General features: G+C 44.9%; 1 protein-coding gene across 1 annotated transcript; it reads left to right on the top strand.

Moving 5' to 3' along the window:
* Nucleotides 1-910: 910 nt before the first annotated feature.
* Nucleotides 911-18,796, top strand: abcc10 (ATP-binding cassette, sub-family C (CFTR/MRP), member 10). Its single transcript, XM_061083232.1, has 22 exons — nucleotides 911-939; nucleotides 2,812-3,025; nucleotides 4,934-6,311; nucleotides 6,433-6,660; nucleotides 6,971-7,127; nucleotides 7,240-7,397; nucleotides 8,292-8,371; nucleotides 8,774-8,945; nucleotides 9,187-9,285; nucleotides 10,476-10,665; nucleotides 11,623-11,700; nucleotides 11,786-11,977; nucleotides 12,400-12,520; nucleotides 12,941-13,133; nucleotides 13,885-14,228; nucleotides 14,454-14,623; nucleotides 14,707-14,867; nucleotides 14,949-15,202; nucleotides 15,643-15,788; nucleotides 16,278-16,375; nucleotides 16,874-16,986; nucleotides 17,409-18,796. The coding sequence occupies exons 2-22, from the start codon at nucleotides 2,850-2,852 to the stop codon at nucleotides 17,536-17,538; spliced, it is 4,638 nt and encodes a 1,545-aa protein (XP_060939215.1). The 5' UTR covers nucleotides 911-939; nucleotides 2,812-2,849; the 3' UTR covers nucleotides 17,539-18,796.
* Nucleotides 18,797-27,853: the final 9,057 nt, after the last annotated feature.

The following is a 27,853-nucleotide window of genomic DNA, read 5'->3' as shown; positions in this document are numbered from 1 at the left end:
TGCTCCTCCCTCCCTCCCTCACTTCCTCTTTTTGACACACTATTACTAACACACTATTGAAAAGAAAGGTAGCTGCCTTTGAACAGTGTAGCTGCCTTTAAACTAACTGTTTAAAGGCAGAACTATAGTAAAGAAAACGAAGACAAAAAAATGGACACATAGAGCTGTTCAGGCTTGGACTCATGAGACAGAAGTTTTGTGGTGTTAGTTTAATGCACAGCGGACGTGTAATAAATCCCTCTTTTTTGGTGAATCCTTAAAATGTCAACGGTCACACAGTGTAACGTACATGTTAAAAATTCTCCTTTTACCCTCAATCATGAACTAAAGTTATCTCTCAACATTAATTGTCAAACATCTGTAAGTGTTATTTAGTTCCCAACACATTAAAGTTGTGTGAACGAACTCTTTAGCCCTGGGAAAGAAGATTTGATCCTTGGTCAAACCATGGTCTTACACTGCCCTCTAGTGGCTTAATATTGCAGCAGCAGCTCAATCGTCTTGATTTGACTCATCAAACTTTGACGCCACGGTCATACAGTATGACGAAAAGTTAAAATTCGAGTACATTTAGATCTACATCTTGTTGTGATGAAAGCTCTACGACAAGTCAAAGTAAAAATGTGGAATATGCCACGCCCTTTTCCAAATACTCAAGAATACGTAAATTGTCACCACTTTCTAATTTACTGCAAATTTTAAAAGATTTTTGAGCACGTTGAAGCCTCAAAAAGCCCATTCATTGGGGTCGTAATAATAAAAACAAGAATAATTCTTACAATTCCAATAGGGCCTCTCACCATTCGGTGCTCGGGCCCTAATTAATGTTGAATTGTGGAAATTCTTTTTGTGATTCAATGAAACCTTTACATGGAACTCTTATTTTGAAAAGTGTCCACGTCATCAGAAGGGGACAGGACATCAGCTAGCCGGAAGCCGGTGATGTTTAAATGTTTAAAAGATGTTTAGCTCAGTTTCATCGTTTCGTCGAGTTGTACTTTACACGTGCGTGACGCGTCACTGTTGCGTGTTATTTGCGTGTTATTATCGCGGCGGTCAGTCTGTGCTAGCTGAGCTAGCTAGCTAGCATGGTTTGTTTACATGTGTTGGCAGCTGGAGGCTCTGATCGATGCTGCTGGTTTCAGGTCAGAGGATTGAAACGGAAGCTGTGTTTTGTTTCACAGTTTCTGGTGTTTTCACCTGTTGTAGCTTCACCAACTCAACTTCCTGCTTTGAGAGAAAGAACCACACAAACTGGTTCTTCCTGTAAAAACCAGTTTAAATCCGTGAAGAGAAGAACATGGAACCATTGAAACCAATTTCGCTTGAATGAGCTCTTTTCGGATTTATAATCTATGAAAGGATAGCTGTATTTTCTAGAGTGGTATATGTTTAAATTTAATTTCAAACTTTTAAAATGCACAGAGAGGTCTGGCTCTCCTGTTGTATAACTGATTAGATTAGATTAGATTCAGCTTTATTGTCATTGCACAGTACAAGTACATATGCAACGAAATGCAGTATAGCGTCTAACCAGAAGTGCAAAAAAAAAAAGGCAGTAAAGTGCAGAGTATTGTGCTTATTAAAGTGAAGATGTGAAAATGTTTGTGCATATCAAAGTGAAAATGTAATAAACCAATTTCGCTTGAATGAGCTCTTTTCAGATTTATAATCTATCAAAGGATAGCTGTATTTTCTAGAGTGGTATATGTTTAAATTTAATTATAAACTTTAAAAATGCACAGAGAGGTCTTGCTCTCCTGTTGTATTACTGATATATGTTAAATAAGTTCATTTCTAATAATCTTTATTTGGATCTTACTGAGGCCGAGAGAGCACGTTAAGAAAACATCTGCAAATTGTGAAAACGACATTGGAAACAATAAAGTGACGGAGCTGCTGAGGTTCCATGTTGTGTGAGAGAGACTTCCATAACTTCTCAAAGCTTCACCAGAAATCAATTCAAACTTTGAGAAACGTCCTTTTCCTGGATCCACACCAAACTTGAATGGGCTCATATTTGGATCATGTTCCACTCGCCAACAAAATTTCCTGGAAATCGTTTGAGATGGTTTTGCATAATTCTGCTAAATAAGTAATAAACAAAATCATTAATGTTCTGTGAAATCTGACAAAACTAAAATGAGCAACGTTATGATTTGATTAGACGCTGATCTCTCAGTGGCCAACCGTCCCTTGAAAAACGGAATCGTCCCGTATTTGGGAACATAAGCACCTGTCCCGTATTGAGCTGAAAAGAGACGCACTTTGTCCCCTTATTACTGTGAGATTTAAAAAATGGTCAGCGAAATGCCAATGGAAAATGAATAACATGGCGCTTTATATGAAAATTTACGGTAAACTTGTTCCCAGGCAATGTCCTTCTCTGGGATCAATGAGCTGACAGCATATTCATATAACATGTTCTGTTTGCATTTTTGTTATTGCACAAAAAAATATGCACTATTTCAGGATGGATGTTCTGCTTTCTATCTATTGTTTTATATTAATGTATACAGTTTTAAGTTAAGCAACACAGGTTTCTGTTTAAGAAAGATTCTTATTTTATTGAGTTAATTTTGTTTATTATTTAAGTGAATTGCTGGATAATAATTTGTTTTCCATGTGTTCATGTCACTCAAAAAAATATGCATCTTAGTCAATTCAGGGTCAAAAAGTTAAAAAATTGTTTCACTCAGAAAAAGAGGAGCTAAAATGAGGTGTGCCTTATTTATTTTTCAGGGAGTTGGCAACCTTATGTCGAACCCGTCTCCTTCAGTCAGTTATTCATGTTGTCCTGTTGCTCTCCAGATGTTTTCTGGACTGACGGAGGGGAAGTAGGAGGAGGGATGCCTGACCTCCGACCAGCCCAGCTGCTGTCGGGCCTGTGCCACACGGACCCGGACGACCCCTTCCCTCTGTGGACGCACGGACACGTCAGCTCCTGCTTCAACCAGCTGGTCCTCGGGGCGCTGTCTCACGCTGGGATGGCCGTGTTCAGCGCCTGCTACCTCGGCGTGGTCAGGTTGGTGATATCTCAGTGTTATCGTAGCGTGAATGAAACATTATTTGTGTCATGTTTAGGGACGGGAATCAGCAGGGACCTCCCGATACGATACTATCACGATACTTAGGTGGCGATACGATATGTATTGCGATTCTGTAAGTATTGCGATTCGATGTTACGATTTCCTGGGATTTCTTTTGGTTATTTATTTTTTTTAAATACCGGACCATGGAAAAATTTTGAATCATACCTTCAAATATAACAGTCAAATTCACTTAGAGCCTTACCAGTTTTATTTCAAATATTAACATTAACTTAATGACTGCCGGGCAGCCAATAGAGAAAATAAATAAAAATGTGCCCTATTATTGTATAGCCCCTGTCAACTGCACACAAACTGACAGATTAAGAAATGTAAGCTACTTAGGCTACTTTTAAACAATAAATAAAAGGTAAATTAAATAGAATGAATAAAAGTTTACTTAAAATATAAACTTTGAAATAAACAAAAAGTAGGCTATTGTTGTTTGCATGTAGGCGATGCAAAGCTAGTGCTTGGGTGTGTTTAGATTCTTGTGCAAAAACAAGAGCTGGTCAACATGCTCTGGGGTGATGTTGCTCCTCCCATATATCCCCCCCCGGTATAAACCAAGAAATATGTTGTTTTTTTTAAAATAGATTTGGGAGGCAGCATGGCGATTTAAAATCGTCATTCACAAGAATCGCGATTTGTAACTGAATCGATTTTTCCCCCCATCCCTAGTCATGTTTCATTTATGATGGTGATGAAGCCAACGACTCCCATGATCCCAAGCGGCTTCATGACATCATCAAACTCGCTCTTTGACGTTGTAAACACTAAAGAAAGCACATTTACATTTATACGGAACAAAAACATGCAAGAGATGAATTCATGAAGACAAATGAAATGAATTCCTCTTTAATCTGAGAAGATAACGACGCTGAGAAAAATCAAACCTTTAGATCCACAGAGAAAATCTCAAATAAATAATAAGGTCAGTTTTGTTTCATTTAATTTATAGGAATTTAAAATGCAAACGCTCACAAATCAATGACTGAAAATGATGAAGTTTAAAACCACCCGTTGTCTTGTGCTCATCTGGGCTCGGGTCAGGTTCTGCTCTGAGCTCCTAACCCGTCTCTGAAGCTGAGCCCGGACACTAGACCAGGGGTTTTCAACAGGGGGTCCGCGGCCCCCTGGTGGTCCGCGACGGCATTGCAGGGGGTCCGTGAAATTTGCTTTGATAGTTCGACACAATTCCAGATTACTCTTGAATATCATGAAAAATATATATAATAAGAAAAATATGTCTAAAATAATATAAAGGTGCTGGTGATCATGAGGTTAAGCTTAAGTAGGCCTCACATGTTTGTGTGATATTGTATGATTTTCATTTGTGACATATTCTGCATTACTTTGTCATCTTCCCTCTTCAGTTGTAGCCCCAGTTTATGTTGATTGTTATTGATCACCGTTACTTTAACGTTCTCTCAACATGTCAGCTACATGTCTGTACATTTAAGTCATGAACGTTATATATTGATGTACATATGGTTCTGAGATGCAGTACAACTACAAACTGCATTTTAATTTTGTTTCCAATTCTTAAGCACTGAAAATCAACGGTTTTTGTTGTTTTTTCACAGATTTTTCTAGATTTGTTTGAGGTTTTTAAGTAAATATAGATTTGTTTGAGGTTTTTAAATAAAACCAACATGGAAAACCAAATGTTAAAACTTCCTTCTATCCACATGCACACACGTTGGCACATCAGTGGACCGCGGATTACTTTCTAGTCAGAATGGTCCCTGGGACAAAACCAGTTGAAAACCCCTGTGTTAGACTAAACTAAACCTTATGAAGTAGCTGAAGAATCCAGATAAGGTCTGACTCCTGCTCCTCAGATGCAGCCCCCTGCAGACGCCTCCTCCCTGTGGCTGGACCCTCCGGCTGCTGTCGGCTCTGCTGGCTGCGCTGCTCTTCACTGCAGACCTGGTCCTGGTGGGCGTCCTGCAGCAGGAGGACATGTACCTGGACCTTCTGACGGACAGCTGTGCCATCCTGGCCTGGCTGGTCCACCTCGGTGCCATAGCAGCGCTCCAGAGAACCGTCTCCAGGAGAACCAGAGGACCCCTGCTGCTGCTTCTGCTCGTTCTCCTGTCCATCCCCAACCTTGTCTTCACCCTGATTATTTACTGTGAAAGTGACGGATACTTGAACCTCTCAGAACCTCTCAGACTGGCCCGATTTGTCCTCGCCGCCGCCCGGACACTCCCTCTCCTGATGTACCTCCTGGCGTTTGCGTTCCCGTGCATCAGTGACGCCGGCTACACCTTGTCCACCAACGCTGTGGACGGGTCCCTGCTCCTCCCGGAGAGCGCCCACGCAGACACAGGGGAGATGGTGGCGGAGGACGGGAGCGGCTGCACCTCTCGACTCTTCTACCTGTGGTTGACTCCGCTGCTCAGGCGAGGGCAGCGAGGAGAGCTGGAGAGACCAGACGATGTTTATCATCTTCCTCGGAAACTTCGGACTAGTGTGGTCTGTCGATACTTCCATCAGTGCTGGGAGGCCTGCAGACGAGGGGCCGGGGGCGGAGCCGGAGCCGATCGGGATCAGTGGCCCCGGCCGGTGAGCAGGAGCCTCCTGAACGGCACCTGGAGCTCACACCACCTGGAGGAGCCGCTGGAGCTGGAGGGGGAGGTGGGCCTGCTGAGGGTCCTGCACAAGGCGTTTGGGTGGAGGTACTACATGCTGGGTGGGCTGAAGGTGGTGGTCAACATGCTGGGCTTCACCGGCCCCCTGCTCCTCAGCAGTCTGGTGAGCTTCATGGAGGAGGACGACGCCCCGGTGAGCAGAGGAGCCTTGTGCGCGCTCGGGCTCTTTGCCACCACGCTGCTTTCGTCCATCCTCCGAAACATCTTCGCCTTCGAGGTTTCCAAGGTGGCGCTGTCGGCCCGCGCCGCTCTGGTGTCGGCCATCTACGGCAAAGCCCTGCGGGTCAGTGGCAGCAGCCTGGCCAGGATCAGCATGGGAGAGGTGGTGAACTTGATGAGCACCGACACCGACCGGGTGGTCAACTTCTTCAACAGCTTCCACGAGCTGTGGAGTCTGCCCTTCAGCTTCAGCATCGCCCTCTACCTGCTGTACCTGCAGGTGGGCGTGGCCTTCCTCGGCGGGCTGGGCGTGGCGCTGCTGCTGCTGCCGCTCAATAAGTTCATCGCTTCACGAATCATCAGCAACAACAAACACATGCTCGGGTTCAAGGACAGCCGCGTCAAAGTGAGACCTCTTGTTTTTTTGATAATAATGAAAACACACAATGACAACCGGACGTCACCAGAGGATCAAATCATATTGTCGTCTTTTTCTGAGACTCTGAGACTTTTCTTCTCTTTTCCAGCTCATGACAGAAATCCTCTTTGGCATCCGTGTCATTAAGTTCTACACCTGGGAGCCTCACTTTATTCAGAAGGTGGCCGACTGTCGTAAACAAGAGCTGTCCCACCTCAAGGTCATCAAGTACCTGGACGCCATGTGCGTGTACACGTGGGCCGCGCTGCCGGTGGTCATCTCCATCCTGACCTTCGTGACCTACGTGATGCTGGGACATCAGCTGACTGCAGCCAAGGTAGAGAGTGTGTTGTGTTAGTAACAACAATAGTGAAATGATGAAGGTTCCTGTGTTGTTGAGAATCTCCTGCTGTGACCAGAAACCTCTGGAGACTGAATCCTCTGGAGTTCCTGTCTGAAAAAGACTTGATAGTCGAAGGTTAATTTGTCAGAATCAGGTCCAATAAGCTGAAGAGTAACTTTGAGCTGTAGATCAGTTAAAAAGACGTGAATCTTTATGCTACCACAGAAAACTAGTTTAACAAACACTCTCATGCAACCCATGTAAAGTTGTCTCTCAGACGTTTGAGTCCGTCTCTGTCCGGTAGGTGTTCACCACGCTGGCTCTGGTGGGAATGTTGATCATCCCACTCAACTCCTTCCCCTGGGTCCTCAGCAGCGTCCTGGAGTCCAAGGTTTCTCTGGAACGAATCCAGCGCTTCTTCAAACTGACCAACCAGGATCTGCAGGCGTACTATGCTCTGGGTAAGTTCGTGTTCAACCAACGACTGGAAACAGGTCCTGGTGTTTTATTCGGTCCCACTCGGACGTTCTGTGAAAGATTAAAGTATTTTGTGTCGTCAACATCTGTCCACAGTCTCTCCGGAGGACGACCAGACGTCGGTTCTGTTGAGCCAGGGGACGTTTTCCTGGCAGGGGCCTGGTGGTCCGGACCAGAGCAGAGAGGCAGGAAGTGAACCTGGAGCCGCTGAAGGGAGTTTGATGCTGCACAGCCTCAACCTGCACGTCACCAAGGTACAAGACAGCAGCTAAACCTCTAATACCACTTCTAATGGGGAAACTACAGCTTTAATGTCTGTCTGTCTGTCTGTCTGTCTGTCTGTCTGTCTGTCTGTCTGTCTGTCTGTCTGTCTGTCTGTCTGTCTGTCTGTCTGTCTGTCTGTCTGTCTGTCTGTCTGTCTGTCTGTCTGTCTGTCTGTCTGTCTGTCTGTCTGTCTGTCTGTCTGTCTGTCTGTCTGTCTGTCTGTCTGTCTGTCTGTCTGTCTGTCTGTCTGTCTGTCTGTCTGTCTGTCTGTCTGTCTGTCTGTCTGTCTGTCTGTCTGTCTGTCTGTCTGTCTGTCTGTCTGTCTGTCTGTCTGTCTGTCTGTCTGTCTGTCTGTCTGTCTGTCTGTCTGTCTGTCTGTCTGTCTGTCTGTCTGTCTGTCTGTCTGTCTGTCTGTCTGTCTGTCTGTCTGTCTGTCTGTCTGTCTGTCTGTCTGTCTGTCTGTCTGTCTGTCTGTCTGTCTGTCTGTCTGTCTGTCTGTCTGTCTGTCTGTCTGTCTGTCTGTCTGTCTGTCTGTCTGTCTGTCTGTCTGTCTGTCTGTCTGTCTGTCTGTCTGTCTGTCTGTCTGTCTGTCTGTCTGTCTGTCTGTCTGTCTGTCTGTCTGTCTGTCTGTCTGTCTGTCTGTCTGTCTGTCTGTCTGTCTGTCTGTCTGTCTGTCTGTCTTTGTGTCTGTCTTTGTGTCTGTCTTTGTGTCTGTCTGTCTTTGTGTGTGTCTGTCTGTCTTTGTGTCTGACTTTGTGTCTTTGTGTCTTTGTGTGTGTCTGTCTGTCTTTGTGTCTGTCTGTCTGTCTGTCTGTGTGTCTTTGTGTGTGTCTGTCTTTGTGTGTGTCTGTCTTTGTGTGTGTCTTTGTGTGTGTCTGTCTCAGGGCTCCCTGGTGGTCGTGGTTGGTAAAGTCGGCTGTGGAAAGAGTTCCTTACTGGCTGCGCTCACTGGAGAACTCAACAGGTACGACTCCTCAAGAATCTCCTCATAATATTCAGATTCTACTCAGTATAAAAGTTGGTCAATTATATAGACTGTGAATAAAAATGGACGGAGACTAAAGTGAAGCCAATACAGACGGGCCTGAATCCTGTATTCTCTGCAAGGTCCAGCAGGGGGCGACTCCGCTGGTAGATTCTATAGAAAGTGATTCTACTTCTCACTTTATAACGTCAGTAAACATTAAGGAGTTTCTGTCTCAGTCTCTAGTTTCAAGTCTGGTTGTGTTGGGGGGGGGGGGGTGGATACAACAGAGTGATTGACAGGTAGCACCGTCCAATGGGTGCAGGTGTAGGTGGGCGTGTCTTGTACGAGCTTCTTAGTTAATGGTGAGTTGTGCGCTCACGGTTCCTCCTCTCGCTGCAGGACGAGCGGCGTGGTTTACGTTGCGGACAGAGACGCCGGCTTCGGGCTGGCGTCTCAGGAGGCGTGGCTCCAGCACGCATCAGTACGAGACAACATCCTGTTCGGCAAAGACTACGATCCCGCCTTCTACCAGGCCGTGGTCGACGCCTGTGCTCTCGCAGATGACCTCAACGTATGATAAATTACCTTTTATATCTTATGTTTTCTGTTCTGCATATTTATTATATACGGTAACTCTACACATCACCATGGTTACCGTCTTTTAAAGTATTTTATTTTGTCTTTGAGTGATGATTGGTTGACCCAACACTTTGGTCCTCAGGGGACAGTTTTTTAGCAAACTATTTTCTGTAAAATCTGAATATTCTTGGTCCCCAGAGGATGAACATTTCTCTAATCCATTGCTCCTGCAGGTTTTGCCGAATGGCGACCGGACAGAAGTGGGTGAGAACGGCGTGACGCTGAGCGGAGGACAGAAGGCTCGGCTGGCGCTCGCCAGAGCTGCGTACATGGTGAGTCCCCGAGCGGCCGTCGGCGAGTTCCCTCCGGAGAACGTGTTCGTCTGCGAGGAGCAAAACATCGGAACATATTTTGAAAATGTGTAGATAACAATTTCTTTATTTTGGTCACAGTCCAGATGCTGATTTCAATTTTTTTACGAGATAATGAAAACATTGAAGTAGTTAAAAGATCCTTCTCTTGCTGGGGATGTCACAGGTTTGATTCCCCACAGCATTCACCACTACTGTCGATGTGTAGGACATAGGGTTGCAAAGGGGCGGAAAGTTTCCAGTAAATTTCCGGAAACTTTCCGGAAACTTTCCGGAAACTTTCCATGGGAAGTTTAGCTCGGGAATTTTGGGAATTTTGAAAAAAAAAAAAAAAACTACACAAATTAAACGCTGAGCAATAAAAACATCAAAACTCTATTTTAAAGATGTATGGAACGTTGAGTTTCAACCCTCCACTGTGCATTCTTCCATCACATGCACAGATAACTCCCAGCATGCTTCACTCTACAGCAGGGCTACTGAGGCCTGCTGTAGAGTGCAGGACTAGTCAGGTAAGTTTCCATGATATTACTGGGAAAACATATGAGCATGCTGATTGAGGATTGTTCATCTGTTCATCTAGACTATTTCCATTCATTTATCCATCAATTGTAAAATATGTTTACAGACGATTCCAATTGTTTGTCTAACTATTTATATCTCTGGCATTGCATTAGTGTTTTTTTACAAACTTTTTTCTCATCTTATTCTACAGAACAATGCCACGTGCACTCTCTCATGTGTGGAGACATTTCACCTCATCCAATGTAGAAGGAAAGGCTGTGTACATTTGCAAATACTGTGCAAAGACCTATGTTAAGAATGACACAACGATGCAGAAGCATATAGTCAAGTGCCCAAAGTTTCCTCAGGGCTCTAATCAGCCTATGACACAACAAAATGTTTATATTTATGTCTGTATATGACAAGGTAAATACAGTTAGTATAAATTACCCACAACATTTCCAGTTTATTCCCGTTAATTCCCGTATATTCCCGTTTATTCCCGTTAATTCCCATGGAAAGTTTCCAACTTTGAATATTCCCGGAATTTTGCAACCCTAGTAGGACACAAAAAGAATCTGAACAAACCCCTCGTCAGATTACAGAAAGTCCAACATCGTGACCTCACACATGTGTTGTCACCTCAGGACAAAGACATCTACCTCCTGGACGATCCGCTGGCGGCCGTGGACGCGGACGTGGCCGAACACCTGATGCAGAAATGCATCCTGGAGCTTCTCCGGGGAAAGACCAGAATCCTTTGCACCCATCGTATAGAGTTTGTGGACAAAGCTGACATGGTGGTCCTCATGGAGAATGGAACAATAATCAAAACAGGTAGAAACTCAGCATTGGCTCAAACGGGTGTTAGAGTCGCACTCGGCTCACAAGCTTCTCTAAATGTTGGTTTTAATCATATAAACCAGGGGTTTTCAACCGGGGGTCCACGGCCCCCTGGTGGTCCGTGACGGCATTGCAGGGGGTCCGCGAAATTCGCTTTGATATTTCAACACATTTCCAGATTACTCTTGAATATCGTGAAAAATATCTAAAATAATAAATATGTCCAAAATAATATAACGGTGCTGGTGATCATGAGGTTAAACTTAAGTAGGCCTCAATTGTTTGTGTGATATTGTATGATTATCATTTGTGACATATTCTGCATTACTTTGTCATCTTCCCTCTTCAGTTGTAGCCCCAGTTTATGTTGATTGTTATTGATCACCGTTACTTTAACGTTCTCTCAACATGTCAGCTACATGTCTGTACATTTAAGTCATGAACGTTATATATTGATGTTCATATGGTTCTGAGATGCAGTACAACTACAAACTGCATTTTAATTTTGTTTTCAATTCTTAAGCACTGAAAATCAACTGTTTTTGTTGTTTTTTACACAGATTTGTTTGAGGTTTTTAAACAAAACCAACAAGGAAAACCAAATGTTAAATCTTCCTTCTATCCACACGCACACGCACACGCACACGCACACACACACACACACACACACACACACACACACACACACACACACACACACACACACACACACACACACACACACACACACACACACACACGCGTATGCACATCAGTGGGCCGCGGATTACTTTCTAGTCAGAATGGTCCCTGGGACAAAACCAGTTGAAAACCCTTGATATAAACTTCAGGTTTATCTCTGATACCTGAGACAGAAAGAAACTTCTACATTATAAAACACGACATTATTCAATAAGAATTTTTTACGTTGTTAATATTGTCTCCCTGAATTGTCCCATCGCTGTTAAACAGGTTCTCCAGCAGAAATCCTCCCGTTGGTCGAGGCTGTGCCGAAAAACCGGAAGAACGACCAGAACGCGAGAGAGAGAGGTGAAGATGGATCTGCTTCTGCTCCTCCGGTCGCTCGCTGCTGTTCTGAAGTCTGAAACACTTTCCTCTCTCTTGGTTCTAACAGGTGCAGCGAAGCAGGAGGAGGAGGAGGAGCCGGGGGCGTCGCCCGATCTGTTGGTGGATGATGACCCCGAGCAGATGGGGGCGGAGCAGAAGCAGGCGGGCGGGCTGGCGTGGACCGTCTACCAGACCTACTGGGCAGCTGTGGGCGGAGTGCTGGCCTCCTCCGTCCTGATGGCGCTGCTCCTCATGCAAGGTGGTGTCTTCAGCTTGATTCTCTGAGACGACTCTCGGCCGATGCTCCGTCTGAATTCCTCCAGACTTAAATGCTGTGATTCTCATTCTGCTGCTCAAATTGGAATCTGTGGACGTCAGTTTATTCCTCAAGTCCATCGCAGGTTTGTCTCAAAGGACGTTAGAGACAACGAGCACAGTTGCATCCAGAGATCAAACTAACCTAGAAGGACGTTCTGAGAGCTCTCACCTCCTCCAGGACGTTCTTTACATCTTCATGTCCTGAGTCTGAACCCTAACTCCTGCTGCCGCTACAGATTCAATGAATTCTGTGGGAATTGAACCGGTTTCCTCCCGAACCAGCCTGGGCTCTGTCTCTTTTAATTCATTTTCCCATTGACGCTGTTTGTTAACAACCACGGTTGTGCTTTGTTTGTGGTTCAGCCTCTAAGAACGTCTCTGATTGGTGGCTCTCTCACTGGATCTCCGAGCTGAGGAACAACGGTTCCACTCCAGTTTCCTTCCTCTCCTCTCAGCTGCTGCTCTTCTCACCCGCACAACTCATGTATGTTACACGTTTTTATATCTATTACATTTAATGTTTCTTTTATACTTTTGACAGTTTCAGTTGCTATTTCACTCACTGGAGTTTGATTGTGTTTTCCTTTTCAAAGCAGTTTGTAATTCAGCTATGGAAATATTACAGACATTGCTATTGTTCGTGTATATTTCGTTTATATGATTATTATGTCTTAAATGTATTCTCAGAACAACGTGTGGTTTCCACAGAGAGTTCAGAGGAGGCGGAGAACATGGGATCTATTGATATTCACTGAATAACAGTTTATAATTAAACATGTGAATCATCAAACTCTATTTTAAAACAAGCCTTTTATGATAATCAGCTTTATTAACAGAACCTTCTCCTCTTATCGATTAGTCTTTACTTTAATTTACTTTCAAACCTCCACATCCGTCCCTGCAGGTCTCCGCTGTCGGCGGTTCAAACCTTCTCGTCCAGCAACCTGAGCTCCGACGTCCGCTTCTATCTGACCGTGTACGCCTCCATCGCCGCGGGCAACACCGTCTTCACTGCCCTCCGATCCGTCCTCTTCGCCTACGGAGGGATCTGCGCCGCCACAGCCGTCCACAACCGACTCCTGGATCGGGTCCTGAAGGTGCGTCACTGTCAGAGTCCCACAGCGACTGTCAGATTGAGTGTTTGTCAGGTTTGCCAGCACCAGCTGAAGTTTAGGGAACCAGGCGGGTGACTGAGAGGAGCCTGGATCAAACTCTGGATCCTCATGGTCTGCTCAGCTCAGGACCTGCGGAGGACTTCATCTCCTTACCTCATTATCGTGTGGTTCAGTCCCACTGCTCCCGTCCACCAGCAACGTGTAAATAGACTTTTGATGGATTAACAACATCGTAAGACTCTGATATGTCAGTTTGTTGTGGAGTTTGGCCCCAAAAATCCATAATTACACCGTTAAACCATAGGCTGTGAGTAAAGATGGACGACACATCTCCACTTCCTCCCACGGTCCAGAAAAGAAGCCAAAACCTCTCAGATAGGAACGCTGCCATCGTGTGCCCATGGCGTCATTCACAGTCAGTCTGTGGAACCACAGCTCATCAGCTTCTGAAGCCGCTTGTCTTTTGGTCAGAAATGTGAAACCATAATGAATAGTTCCGTGTTGGTGGTGAAGAGATATGAGAGCAAGAGGCTGAACCACAACCGGGGAAGCTAACGTGCTCCGTAGAGCTACAGGGGAACTGGTCTGGTGATGGTTTCATCAAGAGTCAACTTTACAAACAAGTAACCATGTGATTCAGCTTCTAGATAAAACTATATTTAAGATATTTGTTTCCCCTTGAACGTGTAGTTAGTTTGAAAGGTGAACCTGTTCCTGTTTGCGGCCCCTCCAGGCCACGCTGACGTTCTTCGACACCACCCCTCTGGGACGGGTCCTGAACCGGTTCTCCTCGGACCTGTACAGCGTGGACGACAGCCTGCCCTTCATCCTGAACATCCTGCTCGCCAACCTGTTCGGCCTGCTGGGCATGCTGGTGGTGATGAGCTACGGCCTCCCCTGGGTCCTCGTGCCCCTGCTGCCCCTGGCTCTGCTCTACCACCGCACGCAGCACTTCTACCGCCACACGTCCCGGGAGCTGAGGCGCCTGTACAGCCTCACGCTGTCGCCCGTCTACTCGCACTTCTCTGAGACGCTGACTGGGCTCGGAACCATCCGGGCCAGCGGCAGCTCGGCCAGGTGAAACACAACAACACCTTTTTTTTAGATCCCGAACAATACTTGATTATTGAGGCAGATACTGATATTAATTTGTATTATTCTAGAGTTTTCTGGAGCAGCTAACAAACGTCTTGACGACTGAGAACTAGCCACTGATGTGATAACTGTCAAATTCATTGTGTCCTGAATAAGTCGTTGGAATCAGAATGACACTAAACCACAGGAACGTCTTTGCTCCTCCAGGTTCGAGGAGGAAAGTGCTAAACGTCTGGAGCAGAACCAACGCTGCCTCTTCCTCAGCAACGCCGCCATGCAGTGGCTGGACATCCGCCTGCAGCTGATCGGAGTGGCGGTGGTCACGGGCCTCGGGGGGATCGCCGTCGTCCAGCACCAGTTTCACGCCGTCGATCCAGGTGAGATATCGGCTCCGTTTTGGAGCTGTGCCCCTGAGGGTGAGTCGTCTTGTTCCATGACGCTGGTTGTGTCGTCCCGTCAGGTCTGGTGGGTCTGTCCCTGTCCTACGCTCTGTCCATCACGTCCCTGCTGTCCGGCCTCATCTTCAGCTTCACGCAGACTGAGATGCAGCTGGTGAGCGTGGAGCGGACGGAGGAGTACTCCACCGGCCTGCCCACCGAGCCGCAGCACCAGGACGCACAGGTCAGACCAGGAGACTGACATCAGAGGGGGTAGCAACCAAGATCATGAGCTGTAAGAGTCCAAATGTTTCTGTCTGTCCAGCTGTCCCCTTCGTGGCCCGAGCAGGGCGGGCTGGAGTACCGCGGCGCGGTCCTGTCGTACAGGGAGGGGCTCCCGAACGCCCTGGACGGGCTGAGCCTGGTGGTGCGGCCCGGGGAGAAGCTGGGCATCGTGGGACGCACGGGCTCCGGCAAGTCCACGCTGTTCCTGGCCCTGTTCCGTATGGTGGAGCTGGACCGGGGTCAGATCCTCCTGGACGGGCTGGACATCAGCACGCTGGGCCTGGGTCAGCTCAGGTAGGACCGGGAATCAAATAACCGTTCACCTTCAGGACGCTTTCACCCCTGAGCCGAGCTTCATGCGTGTGTTTCTTTTGATGTTAGTTTTGGTTTCACATCGTAGTTCAGGGAGAATTTTGTCTGACACCCGTTCGTCCTGCGTTGACCTGTACTGGACATTTAGAGCCGTCTCAACTTCCTGTGATCAGAACCAATCAGAACCAATCGGAATTTCCTCTGGTTGCAGAAACTGAAATGACTCGAGTCTCAATATTCATTGTAATGTTTTTGAAAAAGCAGAATCGGGCATAACGATTGTTTTCAGTTTCTCATGTACTTAAAATCATCTAAATAAATCATCATGAATACCCATCACAGCAGTGACTGTAAACCTGATCCTTTAGTTCTGAACAAGGCAGAGTTCTGACTTGCGTTTTTGCTGCTGGCGCCCCCTGCAGGTCCAGGTTGGCCATTATCCCTCAGGACCCCTTCCTGTTCAGCGGGACCATCAGGGAGAATCTGGACCCGTGTGGACGCCACTCAGACCAGCAGCTGCTGGACGTCCTGGACCAGTGTCACCTCAGCCCTGTGGTGGAGCGGATGGGTGAGAGGGGGGGGGGGTGGGGGGTGATGATACGGAACACAAGACGAGGTGTGGCTGTTTAAAAATGAAAAGCACCTGACTCACGGTGTCCTAATTTAAAAACCTGCACCCTTCGCTGTCAGCTGCTCATATTTACACAAGATTAACTCATGGACTGAATTTACGATCTTTCTCTTCTTCTCATCCTCGTTAAGCGTGTTTTTATTTATTCGTCTCTTCAGTGGGAAAGAGAAGAGGTGGAAGGAGAACAGGAGGTTCACAGAGAGAAAGATGCCGTGGCACTTAGACTCAGTTCAGATCATAAACTGTTGATAAAAAACAGACTCAGGGTCGGAAGTGAAGCCAGTGTGCAGGTGTCTGGAACCTGTGTTCCCTCGGAAGACCTGCAGGGGGCGACTCCCCTGGTTGCTTGTATTGAAGACTATACTTCTCACTTGATTTATAACTATAATATAAATATCTGTGTGTGTGTGTGTGTGTGTGTGTCAGGTGGTCTGGATGCTGAGGTTGGAGAGAGAGGGAAAAGCTTCTCCGTGGGCCAGAGGCAGCTCCTGTGTCTGTGCAGAGCTCTGCTGACTCAGGCCAAGGTGAGAGAACTTCTTTATTTATCATAAAGGTTTAAAGTATCAAGCCTCAAGTACATTTCTTTGTCTTAAGGGTCATAACCACATCTTAGGAATCCTCTACATTTTTTAATAATATGCCGATATGTTGGTATTTTGATATTTTACTCCCTAATCCGGGTATCGCTCAGTTGAGCTCGACTGGGACTTGACTCTAACTGAGGCCTGGTGGTTTCTGGAAACTCTTTCCTGCTTGTGACACTGAAGAAAGGAATCGATAGAGCAGCTGTGAACTTGTAAAACTATCTTTGAACCTGTTGTTTTACCAGGTCGCTGCAAGAATAAGCACAAACACACTTCAAATACAGAATAGAGGGTCAATGAATTTACTACAAACTGCTTTTTGAGTGCAGTTCCTTTGAGTGAAGCAGCTTTAAACCTTTTAATTATTTCACTGCTGTAACGTTTGTATTTACTGAATCCACCGAGATCACAACACGTAACTAAGACTGTGTTTTGAAGCTGCTGTGCATCGATGAAGCCACAGCCAGCGTGGACCAGAGGACGGACAAGCTGCTGCAGCAAACCATCCGGGACAAGTTCCAGGACAAAACCGTCCTCACCATCGCCCACAGGTGAAAAGTCTCCTGAGTCACACGTCTATAAAAAGTCGGTTTATGATCCCGGCTATTTAAATAGATACAGTCACATGATCTCATTGAATTAAAGTCAAACCCAGATGGATTCTCCATATTCAAAATGTCGTATTTGTTAAGAGGGAGTTCCACCGTCCCATCATGTGATCATCATGTCTCCAGAACGCCTCCAGGGAAGTTCTTCACTTTCAGTGCAGACGTTCACTCAGACCCTTGGATTATAGTTAAACAAAACATGTGACCTCGTCAGTTAGACTTCAGAGGTCAAAGGTCAAAGGTCCCAGTGACCTCATGAGTCGGGAGAATAAATGTGTGTGACTGAATCAGACTTTCTCATCAGAGAAGTCATTTTAAACTCTTGATTCTTCCTTCGTGTTTTCCGTGTGCGCCCGTGTCCTCAGGATCAACACCATCCTGGACTGTGACCGCGTGCTGGTGATGCATGCTGGGAAGGTGGTGGAGTTCGACACGCCGGCCGCTCTCTGCCGAAGGGACGACTCCATCTTTCAGCGGCTGGTCGCTGGGAGGTGAGGCCGAGACAACGCAAAGACCCGGAAGGAGGAGATCTCTCTGAAGTCGTCCAACTTTTCTATCACAGACTTTAAACACTTTTATTTTTTCACCCTGGAACGGACGGTACTTCTTTTATATGGACATTTATTTCTTTTTTAAATGGACATTTATTTCTTTTTTTAAATGGACATTTATTTCTTTTTTAAATGGATTATTTAATTTAATATTAAATCTGTGTTTTGTTGTTCAGTAAAAATCTACTTTATTCTCTCTCCAGTTGCAAAGCTGCGTTCACACAACTTGAGGCCGACCTGGACTTTATTAGGGATTGTACAAATTCAGATATTATACATTTGTCGATATATATCGTTAAATCGGTCGGGCTCCATATCTCCAATACAATAATTTATTTAAAGTTATAAAAACTGACGCATCTGAAACTTCGATCTCCTTTGATGTTCTTTGTTGACTCGGATGTTTTTGCTCGGCTGCTTTGTTTCCTCCGGTGGTTTTTCGGTGGAGGATAAAGTAGCTGAGTGGTTGTGTTCACTTCTGAATGTTTTGGATATAACTTGAACTATAAGAAGCAGATTTCCTGTTGGGCGGGGGGGGAGTCGACACTGGTCGGAGGGAATGTTACTTCCTGTCTTGTTACGTTTGAAAGTCTCAGGACTTGTCGCTGCTGTGTAACAGAGAGTTTATGGTCAGAAGATGCATGAGAAGCTGCTGCAGGTTTCGTGGCCTGAAGGAGTCTGACACTAATTTAAATGAAACGTCAGTAATATCACAGTGGCAGTTAAAGATTAATTTAAAAGGTTAATTTAACCTAGGTGCAGTTATCTGACTGTAGATCAGTTGCCTCAGCTCTGCTCTACAAGCGACTCTTTGAAATAATAACAGACTCTATAAGTTCCTCAGGGAAGCTGTCTCTGTGACTCTTGTGTTTTATCTTCAGAGACTAAAGTGTGACCTGATATCTGGAGCTACGCTGATGATGCACTGTTCTACGTTTATGTGGAAACAAATGAGGCAATGAAGCTGCTCTGTCTCTTTATGTCAATAAATGGGTAATTTTGAAAGAAGTTAATTATCTTCTAATTTACTTTTTCCATTAGGAGCAAAGGAAGCGTTTGTGGCTCTGTAGCTGAAAACGATGAGCATGAAAATTGTATAACTTTATTTTAAGTTATAAATCTCATTTAAACAATGTGATTAAACAAGCCGTTTTTCCCAGTTTCATTCAATTCGCGGCTTAACTTTGGAAAATTTGACCAAAAGACGATTTCTTTCTGTCACTTAATTAGTTTTATTATTTTTATAAATTGTACGTGTTGAGTCACATGTTCAGATTTTCCTTGTTTACAATATTCACTGATATTTTTTCCTTGTTTAGTTTTTTTTTTATGAAAAGCACATCCACAGCACTTTGTGGATGTTTGTGTAAGAATATTATTATAATTATATAAGATCATAAGCTCAGAGATTTCTTGGTTAATTCATCAGTTATTTTATTTCTGTTCCCTCATCACAACTAAACTACAACTTTTTTTTTGTAATGAAGAAACTCGAGTTCTGTTTTTATAACTCGAAGGAACCTGAATCCGTCTCGATCGACTTTGTGTTCGTCTCTTTTTCAAACGATGAGAAATGATTTTTACAAACTCGTCAACAGAAACTTGCTAAATTGAGTCAACTGGTTTGAACCTCGACTGTTTCATAACAAACAATTATTTTCATTATGTATTTATCTGTTGATTGTCTGTAAAGCGTCTAAACTGAAGATTTGAAGAACACGGAACTTCACTTGTTTAGAAACGTTTGCTTGAAAAAGAAGTCGACACAATTAACAGATGCTCAACTCGACGACTCGAATGTAAATGTTGAATTAAAGGATTCAAACTCAAACTGTTCTGCTGATCAATGTAACACACAAACAACTTCTTTAACTCATCTGCTTGTGAATAATGAAGATGATAAAACTCCTCCTCAGAGGTTATTAATATTGTTGTCGTACCTGTTTAGCCTCAGCAGGTTAGTGTGGGAACGTTGTTGTTATGTTACCATTTGGAATCACACTCAGACTATTGCGTAATAACTGTGAATGCACCTGGACTCCGTGTTTCAGACGAGTGATGATGAGTCACAGTGAACGCCCGCCGCGCCCTCGGGTCAGCTCAGCATTTCTCTCCTGTTCCCAAACTGATCGTGTTGTCAGGGGGTGTGTTCATGTTCCTGAGCCTTCAAACCTTCAGCTTCCATGCATGACCCTGTGTGTGTGTGTGTCTGCGTGTGTGTCTCCTCCTGATGTGTGTTTGTGTGCATGCCGGCCGCAGGCATGTGGTCGTCAAGGTGTGTTTGCACGAGGGCGTGTGATGTGAATGTGTGTTGACAGTTAACGGAGGCGGGACATTTAACGTTCAACCTGTTTGTCTGCTTCTCCTCAGGCATTGGTGCACCTGCCGGGCGGCGCCTCACCTCAGAATCCAGCTGCAGAGCGGCAGCGTGGACTGGGACTGGGACTGGGACTGGGACTGGGACTGGGACTGTGGAACTCCACCAGCACTGAGGCCAGATGTGTGCAGCTGCCTGAGGGAAGCTGGGCTCCGTCTCCCCGGTGAGTTCACTGTGAGGCCTCCACCTGTCGGGGGCCCGGTTCTGCAGGGGCCCGGTTCTGAGAGTCGGCTGAGACTCAAGTTTCTGTTTGATTGTCCATCGTGGACGAGTTTATTCCTGGAGCTGAATCTTTTACTTTACTTCTCACACCCTCTATCTTCTCTCTTCTCTTCTTTCCACCGCTGTTTTGAAATCGTTGGACTTTTGTCGTCCCTGAAATGTGCTGATGAGTCACAGAGTTTGATCAAGATTGAGTCTAATATTACTAATAATGATAATATTGATAAACTTTATCATATAGCAGCTTTTAAATCCCAGGTACAAGCTGCTGTACAAGTTGAAGATGAAACATGTAATGTACACAACACCACTTGTATGTTACCTGACGGATTCCCCTTCATGTGCACTTTGACTCGGCTGTAAAACCTTTAATGTGTAACCGTGCGAGTCGTAAATCTGCTGCTTCCTTTGCTCTTCGTAAAAAAAACGATAAACTCCAGATTCTTGATCATCTTGTATTTTGAATCATGGAATAAGTGCAGTGAGTTAGTTTGGTGGATTTGCAGAGTTTGTGCTGTAAACCACCCGCTGACGGAGGAAGATAATAAAAAGGGAAAGTAGTAAGAGTAATAGTAGTAAACATACTGGAAGAACAGAAGTAAATATAAAACATGCGATGATATATACAGTGTAATAAATATTACAAGTTTGTTTTCTGCAGATTGTAATAAATAAGCAAAATTTACCCAAGTCTGTCCCATCTGAAACTCCTGATAATTGTTGTGTATTACTGCAGTACATATACTGATATATGTGTATATATACTTTCTAACTCATCATGTGTTACGTACTGTGTGTCGTAATAAGAGGTGTTTGTGTCTCCTAATCTATTCATGTGTGTATTTATGATATAATATTCTATCCCTATTTGTCTAGAAAGGCCCCATGAAATACAAATTATTATAATTATTAATGTTATTTGACTTAAAAGGGGATTGTCTCAGTTCTCAGGATTCCTATGAAGAGAAAGCTGTGGGTGGGTGTGGTTACTTTTACCTTATGTGCCTCCAGAAAGGAAACGCCCAACAACAGAGCACAGCAGGACTCTGGATAAACCGGTTGGTAGTTTCCCTGAGTCCGGACCCACCGGCCCGAGGCCATGACTCAGAGACCTGCTGCGCTTCCTGTTTGTCACTCGTCCGTCTGCAAACTGGGACGCTGACGCCCTCTCGCTTTTAGTTTGGGAGTTTTGAATCTTCAGTAAAAGTATTTTTTATCTCAGGTCATGAGCTGATATGAGAATCATTTTTAAAACTGATGTAAATAAAGTCTTACTCTCATTGTCAGGGGGAGTGTTCATGTTTCTGTGCCTTCAAACGTTCAGCTTCCATCCTTGACCTTGTGTGTGTGTGTGTGTGTCTGTGTGTGTGTGTGTGTGTGTCTGTGTGTGTGGAATACACGTGCATGTGGCAGCAGGTGTGTTGACGTCAGGTCACACATTTAAATGGAGCTGTTCCCTCCTGATGTGTGTTTGTGTGCATGCCGATCTCATTGTGAGATATCAGATAATAGTGAATTTGAAATTCAACTCTTTCTGCTCTTTGTTGTTTCTCGTGCAGATTTAGTCAAACAGAATTTCTCGACACTTGGACAGAAACACGAGGATCATGGTACGAACGTTTGAATTCTCTTTTGTTCCCACGCTGCTTTTTAAAGTCTTTGGTTTTGTTTTTAACACTTAACGAAACGTCTTGTCCCGCAGCCGGGTCACCGCAGAGGAAGGAGTCTGTCGGACGCCATCACCCTGGAGCGGTCAGAGGACGGAAGCCGGCTCATCTCCAGCAACGGCCAGCGTCTGGAGAACGGTGCGAACTCTAAAAGTTTAACACAATAGTGTCTAAAGTTGTCACTTCACAAGAATGTGCCTCAAAAATTAAAGAAATTAGGCTTTATTGTCATTTTTTGTGTTTTTTTATTAACAGTAATGTAAAAAAAACTCCAATATTTCCGGTTCCTGTCATGATTCTGTTGCATGAACCCTCTGAACTTCTAAACCTCCTGGTTTTGTTTGTGCCAGGTTCAAAGTCCTGGAGCAAGTTATTGTTTTACACAGAAATCTGAATTTTCCTTTGTCAGGGGATGAGGTTTTGGGGGAGCTTGATGACAAAGTCCCAGTCCTCACCAGGAGCAACCTGAGCAAGAGCCTGGATAATCTGGACCAGTGTGCGAGTCCCAAGACGGTAACCGATTTATAACTTTGTTTATATCATATATGTTCTATCTTTTTTTTTATGCCATAAACTGTGTTGCAAGAATTCTTGTAGATTAGTTGTGTTTTGTATTCGTAGATGCTGAAGGATTCCTACAGCAAACTCTACAATGCCAAAATCAAGAGGTTTATGAAGGAGGATTTGCGAGGGGCCGATGAAAGTCGTGGACAACTGACTGTGGGCGGCTCGCCCAAGATCGGCCTGAAACACGACGTGGACCTGCCTCGCCTCGGAGTGGACTTTGGACTCATGAAAACCAAGAGACGCCAAACATCCGAATCTGAAGATGACGCTGATTCAGAATCCGATGACACAACGTTAACATACGGCAGCAATCTGAATCTGCCACCGCTGGGTCTGGGCTCGAGTGGGGCAGCTCGGAGTGGAACCCAAGAACCGAGATGGAATCTGAACACGGACCGTCCATCAGTTGACCTGTCACTGCCAAATATTGAAAGACCTCAGATTGGACTGGAAGGTAAAGGAACTTTTGAAGCTCCAGAAGCAGGAGCGTTCGGTGAAATGGGGATGAATCTTAATCGGGGAAATATCACTGGTCCATCCCTTAACGCTAGCTTTCCCAAAGTGGGTTTTGAAGAAGCAGAGAATGAATTCAAAATGCCAAAATTCAATGTGCCTGACCTGGGTCTCTCTGGACCTTCTCTAAGTGGAACAGATTATAAACTGGAGACACCAGATATCAATATCCCAGATGTCCCTCCACGTAAAATCAATGTCAAGCATTCCAAGAAACTGAAAAAGCCAAATCTGAATGTGGATGATTTTTCCGGTAATGTGGAGTCACCTAAATTTAGTCTATCTGGGAGATCCCCTGACTTTGATCAGCTTGATCTCAATGGACCAGACATTGATATGAACTCACATGAATTCAAAACGTCTCTTAAAAAGCCAAAGATTGATCTTAAGTCTCCAGGTTTAGATTTGGATGCTCCAGCTGGTAAACTCACTACGCCCAAATTTGGATTCTCTGGGAACGGTGAAGCTAGAATGCCAGATCTCAAAACACCAAAGATAAGAGGTGAGATTCATGCCCCAGATGTGAATCCACTCAAAACTGACCTGACGGCTCAGGCTGGACAATACAAGGCTCCGAGGTTTCATATGCCCAAATTTGATTTACCAGACGTAGAAGTTCCAGATTTGAATGAAAACTTCGAGGGACCAGATCTGCATTTGTCTGCACCAAATCTCCGAGCTGGAAAGGTAGACCCAAACTTAAACTTCCCCTCAGCCGACATTTCAGGTCATTCTGGAAAAATCAAAATGCCAGGCTTTGGTATTTCTGCTCCCAAGTCGAAAGGAGGCATCGATCTACCGAGGATTAACCTCAAAAAACCAAAGCTCGACCTCAATTCCCCTGACATGGATATTAATATGCCCTCTGGTAACTTAGACCTTGATGCAGATGTTCCCTCTGGAAAAATTAAATTACCAAAATTTAAGCTCTTTGGAACGTTGCCAAAGCGTAAAGATGTGGATGTGAACGCGGGGATGAAAACACCTGAGCTAAATCTAAAATCCCCAAAGCTAAAAGGCATAGATGCTCCTGATGTGAGTTTACCAAACATGGACCTAAACGCTCCAGATGTAAACATCGGTTCACCCAAATGGAAATTCAGTAAACCAGGGTTTGACATTGATGCACCTTCACTTGACCTGAAAGGCCCGAGGTCAAAGCTGGAGATGCCGAATGCCGATATCGGAGGTTTTTCAGGAAAAATGAAGATGCCAGATTTTGGATTGTCAGGACCGAAGATGAAAGGGTTCGGTGGCGAGGTGAACACTCCGGACTTTGACCTTTCAGCCCCCAAATTACAAGTTGGTTCCCCAGATCTGGATTTACCTGAGATGCACTTTAATAAACCCAAACTGGATCTTTCTGGTCCAGATGTCGACTTAGATTTGCCCTCAGGTAAATTCCAAGGACCAGAAATAAAGAAACCGAACTTTGGCCTGAATGCTCCTGACGCTCCCAAGGGCAAGTTCCAGATGCCTAAATTCAACCTCTCCAGCACAATGCCAAAAGGACCAAATTTGGACATAAATGCAGACCTGAAATCACCAGATCTAAATTTGAAAGCACCAAAGATAAAGGGGGGGATTGAGACCCCTGACTGGGACTTACCAAACATGGACGTTAAAGCCCCCAAATTAGACGTTAAATCTCCAGATGTCAACATTGGTTCACCCAAATCTAAATTTAAACTGCCCAAATTCAAGATGCCTAAGTTTAGTGTTCCAAGTTTAAAAGGACCCGACATCAGTGGTAATTTAGATGGTCCAGACATGGACATCAATGCACCGAAGCTCAACCTCAAAGGTCCTAAAGGGGGTTTAGACTTGCCAGATTTTGATATTTCTGGTCCATCTGGAAAATTCAAAAAGCCAAATTTTGGGCTTTCTGGTCCAAAGTTAGGTGGACCTAAGTTGGACCTCAGATCACCTGACCTAGATCTGTCTGGTCCCAACCTCAGCGGTGGGATAAATGCACCAGACATTAACATGCCAAAGGTCGACCTGAAAGGTCCCAAACTGGACTTAAATGCTCCTAAGTTAAATCTAGACATGCCGTCAGGTAAAATGAAAATGCCGGAGCTTCATGCTCCAGACTGGGATGTGAAAGGTCCCTCGGGCAAATTGAAAATGCCAAAGTTCAGCCTCCCAAGCTTAAAAGGACCAGAAATTGATGGGAACTTTGATGGTCCAGACATGGACATCAATGCACCTAAGCTCAACCTCAAAGGTCCTAAAGGGGGTTTAGATTTGCCAGATTTAGATATTTCTGGTCCGTCCGGAAAATTCAAAAAGCCAAACTTTAACCTGCCTAATTTGGGGCTTTCTGGTCCAAAGTTAGATGGCCCCAACTTGAACCTGAAATCCCCAAACCTAGATCTCTCTGGTCCTGAATTCAGTGGTGGGATAAATGCACCAGACATTAACATGCCCAAGGTCGACCTGAAAGGTCCCAAACTGGACTTAAATGCTCCAAAGCTCAATTTAGACATGCCGTCAGGTAAAATGAAAATGCCGGAGCTTCATGCTCCAGACTGGGATGTGAAAGCTCCCTCGGGCAAATTGAAAATGCCAAAGTTCAGCCTTCCAAGCTTAAAAGGACCAGAAATTGATGGAGACTTCGATGTGCCAGATGTTGATTTAAATGCACCTAAGCTCAACCTCAAAGGTCCTAAAGGTGGTTTAGACTTGCCAGATTTAGATATTTCTGGTCCGTCCGGAAAATTCAAAAAGCCAAACTTTAACATGCCTAATTTGGGGCTGTCTGGTCCAAAGTTAGATGGCCCAAACTTGAACCTGAAATCCCCAAACCTAGATCTGTCTGGTCCTGAATTCAGTGGTGGGATGAATGCACCAGACATTAACATGCCCAAGGTCGACCTTAAAAGTCCCAAACTGGATTTCAATGCTCCAAAGCTCAATCTAGACATGCCGTCAGGTAAAATGAAAATGCCGGAGCTTCATGCTCCAGACTGGGATGTGAAAGCTCCCTCAGGCAAATTGAAAATGCCAAAGTTCAGCCTCCCAAGCTTAAAAGGACCAGAAATTGATGGAGACTTCGATGTGCCAGATGTTGATTTAAATGCACCTAAGCTCAACCTCAAAGGTCCTAAAGGTGGTTTAGACTTGCCAGATTTAGATATTTCTGGTCCGTCCGGAAAATTCAAAAAGCCAAACTTTAACCTGCCTAATTTGGGGCTGTCTGGTCCAAAGTTAGATGGCCCAAACTTGAACCTGAAATCCCCAAACCTAGATCTGTCTGGTCCTGAATTCAGTGGTGGGATAAATGCACCAGACATTAACATGCCCAAGGTCGACCTTAAAAGTCCCAAACTGGATTTCAATGCTCCAAAGCTCAATCTAGACATGCCGTCAGGTAAAATGAAAATGCCGGAGCTTCATGCTCCAGACTGGGATATGAAAGCTCCCTCGGGCAAATTGAAGATGCCTAAACTGAACCTGTCAGGCACATTGCCGAAAGGACCAAAAATGGACGTGAACACAGATCTGAATGCACCTAACATGGACCTTAAAGCTCCAAAGTTGGACGTGAACAGTCCTGATGTCAACATTGGTTCGCCCAAAGCAAGATTTAAACTGCCCAAATTTAAGATGCCTAAATTTAGTCTTCCAAGCTTCAAAGGGCCTGAGATTGATGGACACTTGGACGCCCCAGATGTTGATGTGAATGTCCCCAATGTCAATTTGAAAGCTCCTAGAGCCGATTTAGACTTGCCAGATTTTGATATCCCTAGTCCATCTGGAAATTTCAAAATGCCAAACTTTAACATGCCTGACTTGGGGCTTTCTGGTCCAAAGTTAAGTGGACCTAAGTTGGACCTCGGATCACCTGATCTAGATCTCTCTGGTCCCAACCTCAGCGGTGGGATAAATGCACCAGACATTAACATGCCCAAGGTCGACCTTAAAAGTCCCAAACTGGACTTAAATGCTCCAAAGCTCAATCTAGACATGCCGTCAGGTAAAATGAAAATGCCAGAGCTTCATGCTCCAGACTGGGATGTCAAAGCTCCCTCGGGCAAATTGAAAATGCCTAAGTTGAATCTTTCAGGCACGTTGCCAAAAGGACCAAAAATGGACATGAACACAGATCTGAATCTTAAAGCTCCAAAGATAAAGGGTGGACTTAATGCCCCTGACTGGGACTTACCCAACATGGACCTTAAAGCTCCAAAGTTAGACATGAACACTCCAGATGTCAACATCGGTTCACCCAAAGGAAAATTCAAGATGCCAAAACTTAAAATGCCAAAGTTCAGCCTCCCAAACTTAAAAGGACCTGAAATTGATGGAGACTTCGATGTGCCAGATGTTGATTTAAATGCACCAAACCTCAAAGGTCCTAAAGGGGGTTTAGATTTGCCAGATTTAGATATTTCTGGTCCGTCCGGAAAATTCAAAAAGCCAAACTTTAACCTGCCTAATTTGGGGATGTCTGGTCCAAAGTTAGATGGCCCCAACTTGAACCTGAAATCCCCAAACCTAGATCTCTCTGGTCCTGAATTCAGTGGTGGGATAAATGCACCAGACATTAACATGCCCAAGGTCGACCTTAAAGGTCCCAAACTGGACTTAAATGCTCCAAAGCTCAATCTAGACATGCCGTCAGGTAAAATGAAAATGCCAGAGCTTCATGCTCCAGACTGGGATGTGAAAGCTCCCTCGGGCAAATTGAAGATGCCTAAATTGAACCTTTCAGGCACGTTGCCAAAAGGACCAAATATCAACACAGATCTGAATCTTAAAGCTCCAAAGATGAAGGGTGGACTTAGCGCCCCTGACTGGGACTTACCCAACATGGACCTTAAAGCTCCAAAGTTAGATGTTAACACTCCAGATATTAAGCTTGGTTCACCAAAAACAAAGTTTAAATTACCCAAAATGAAAATGCCTAA

This window comes from Limanda limanda, chromosome 2 (genome assembly GCF_963576545.1).
Source record: "Limanda limanda chromosome 2, fLimLim1.1, whole genome shotgun sequence".
Lineage (NCBI taxonomy): Eukaryota > Metazoa > Chordata > Actinopteri > Pleuronectiformes > Pleuronectidae > Limanda > Limanda limanda.
The sequence above is the reverse complement of the archived record's forward strand: the minus strand, read 5'-3'. Positions and strand labels throughout refer to the sequence as shown.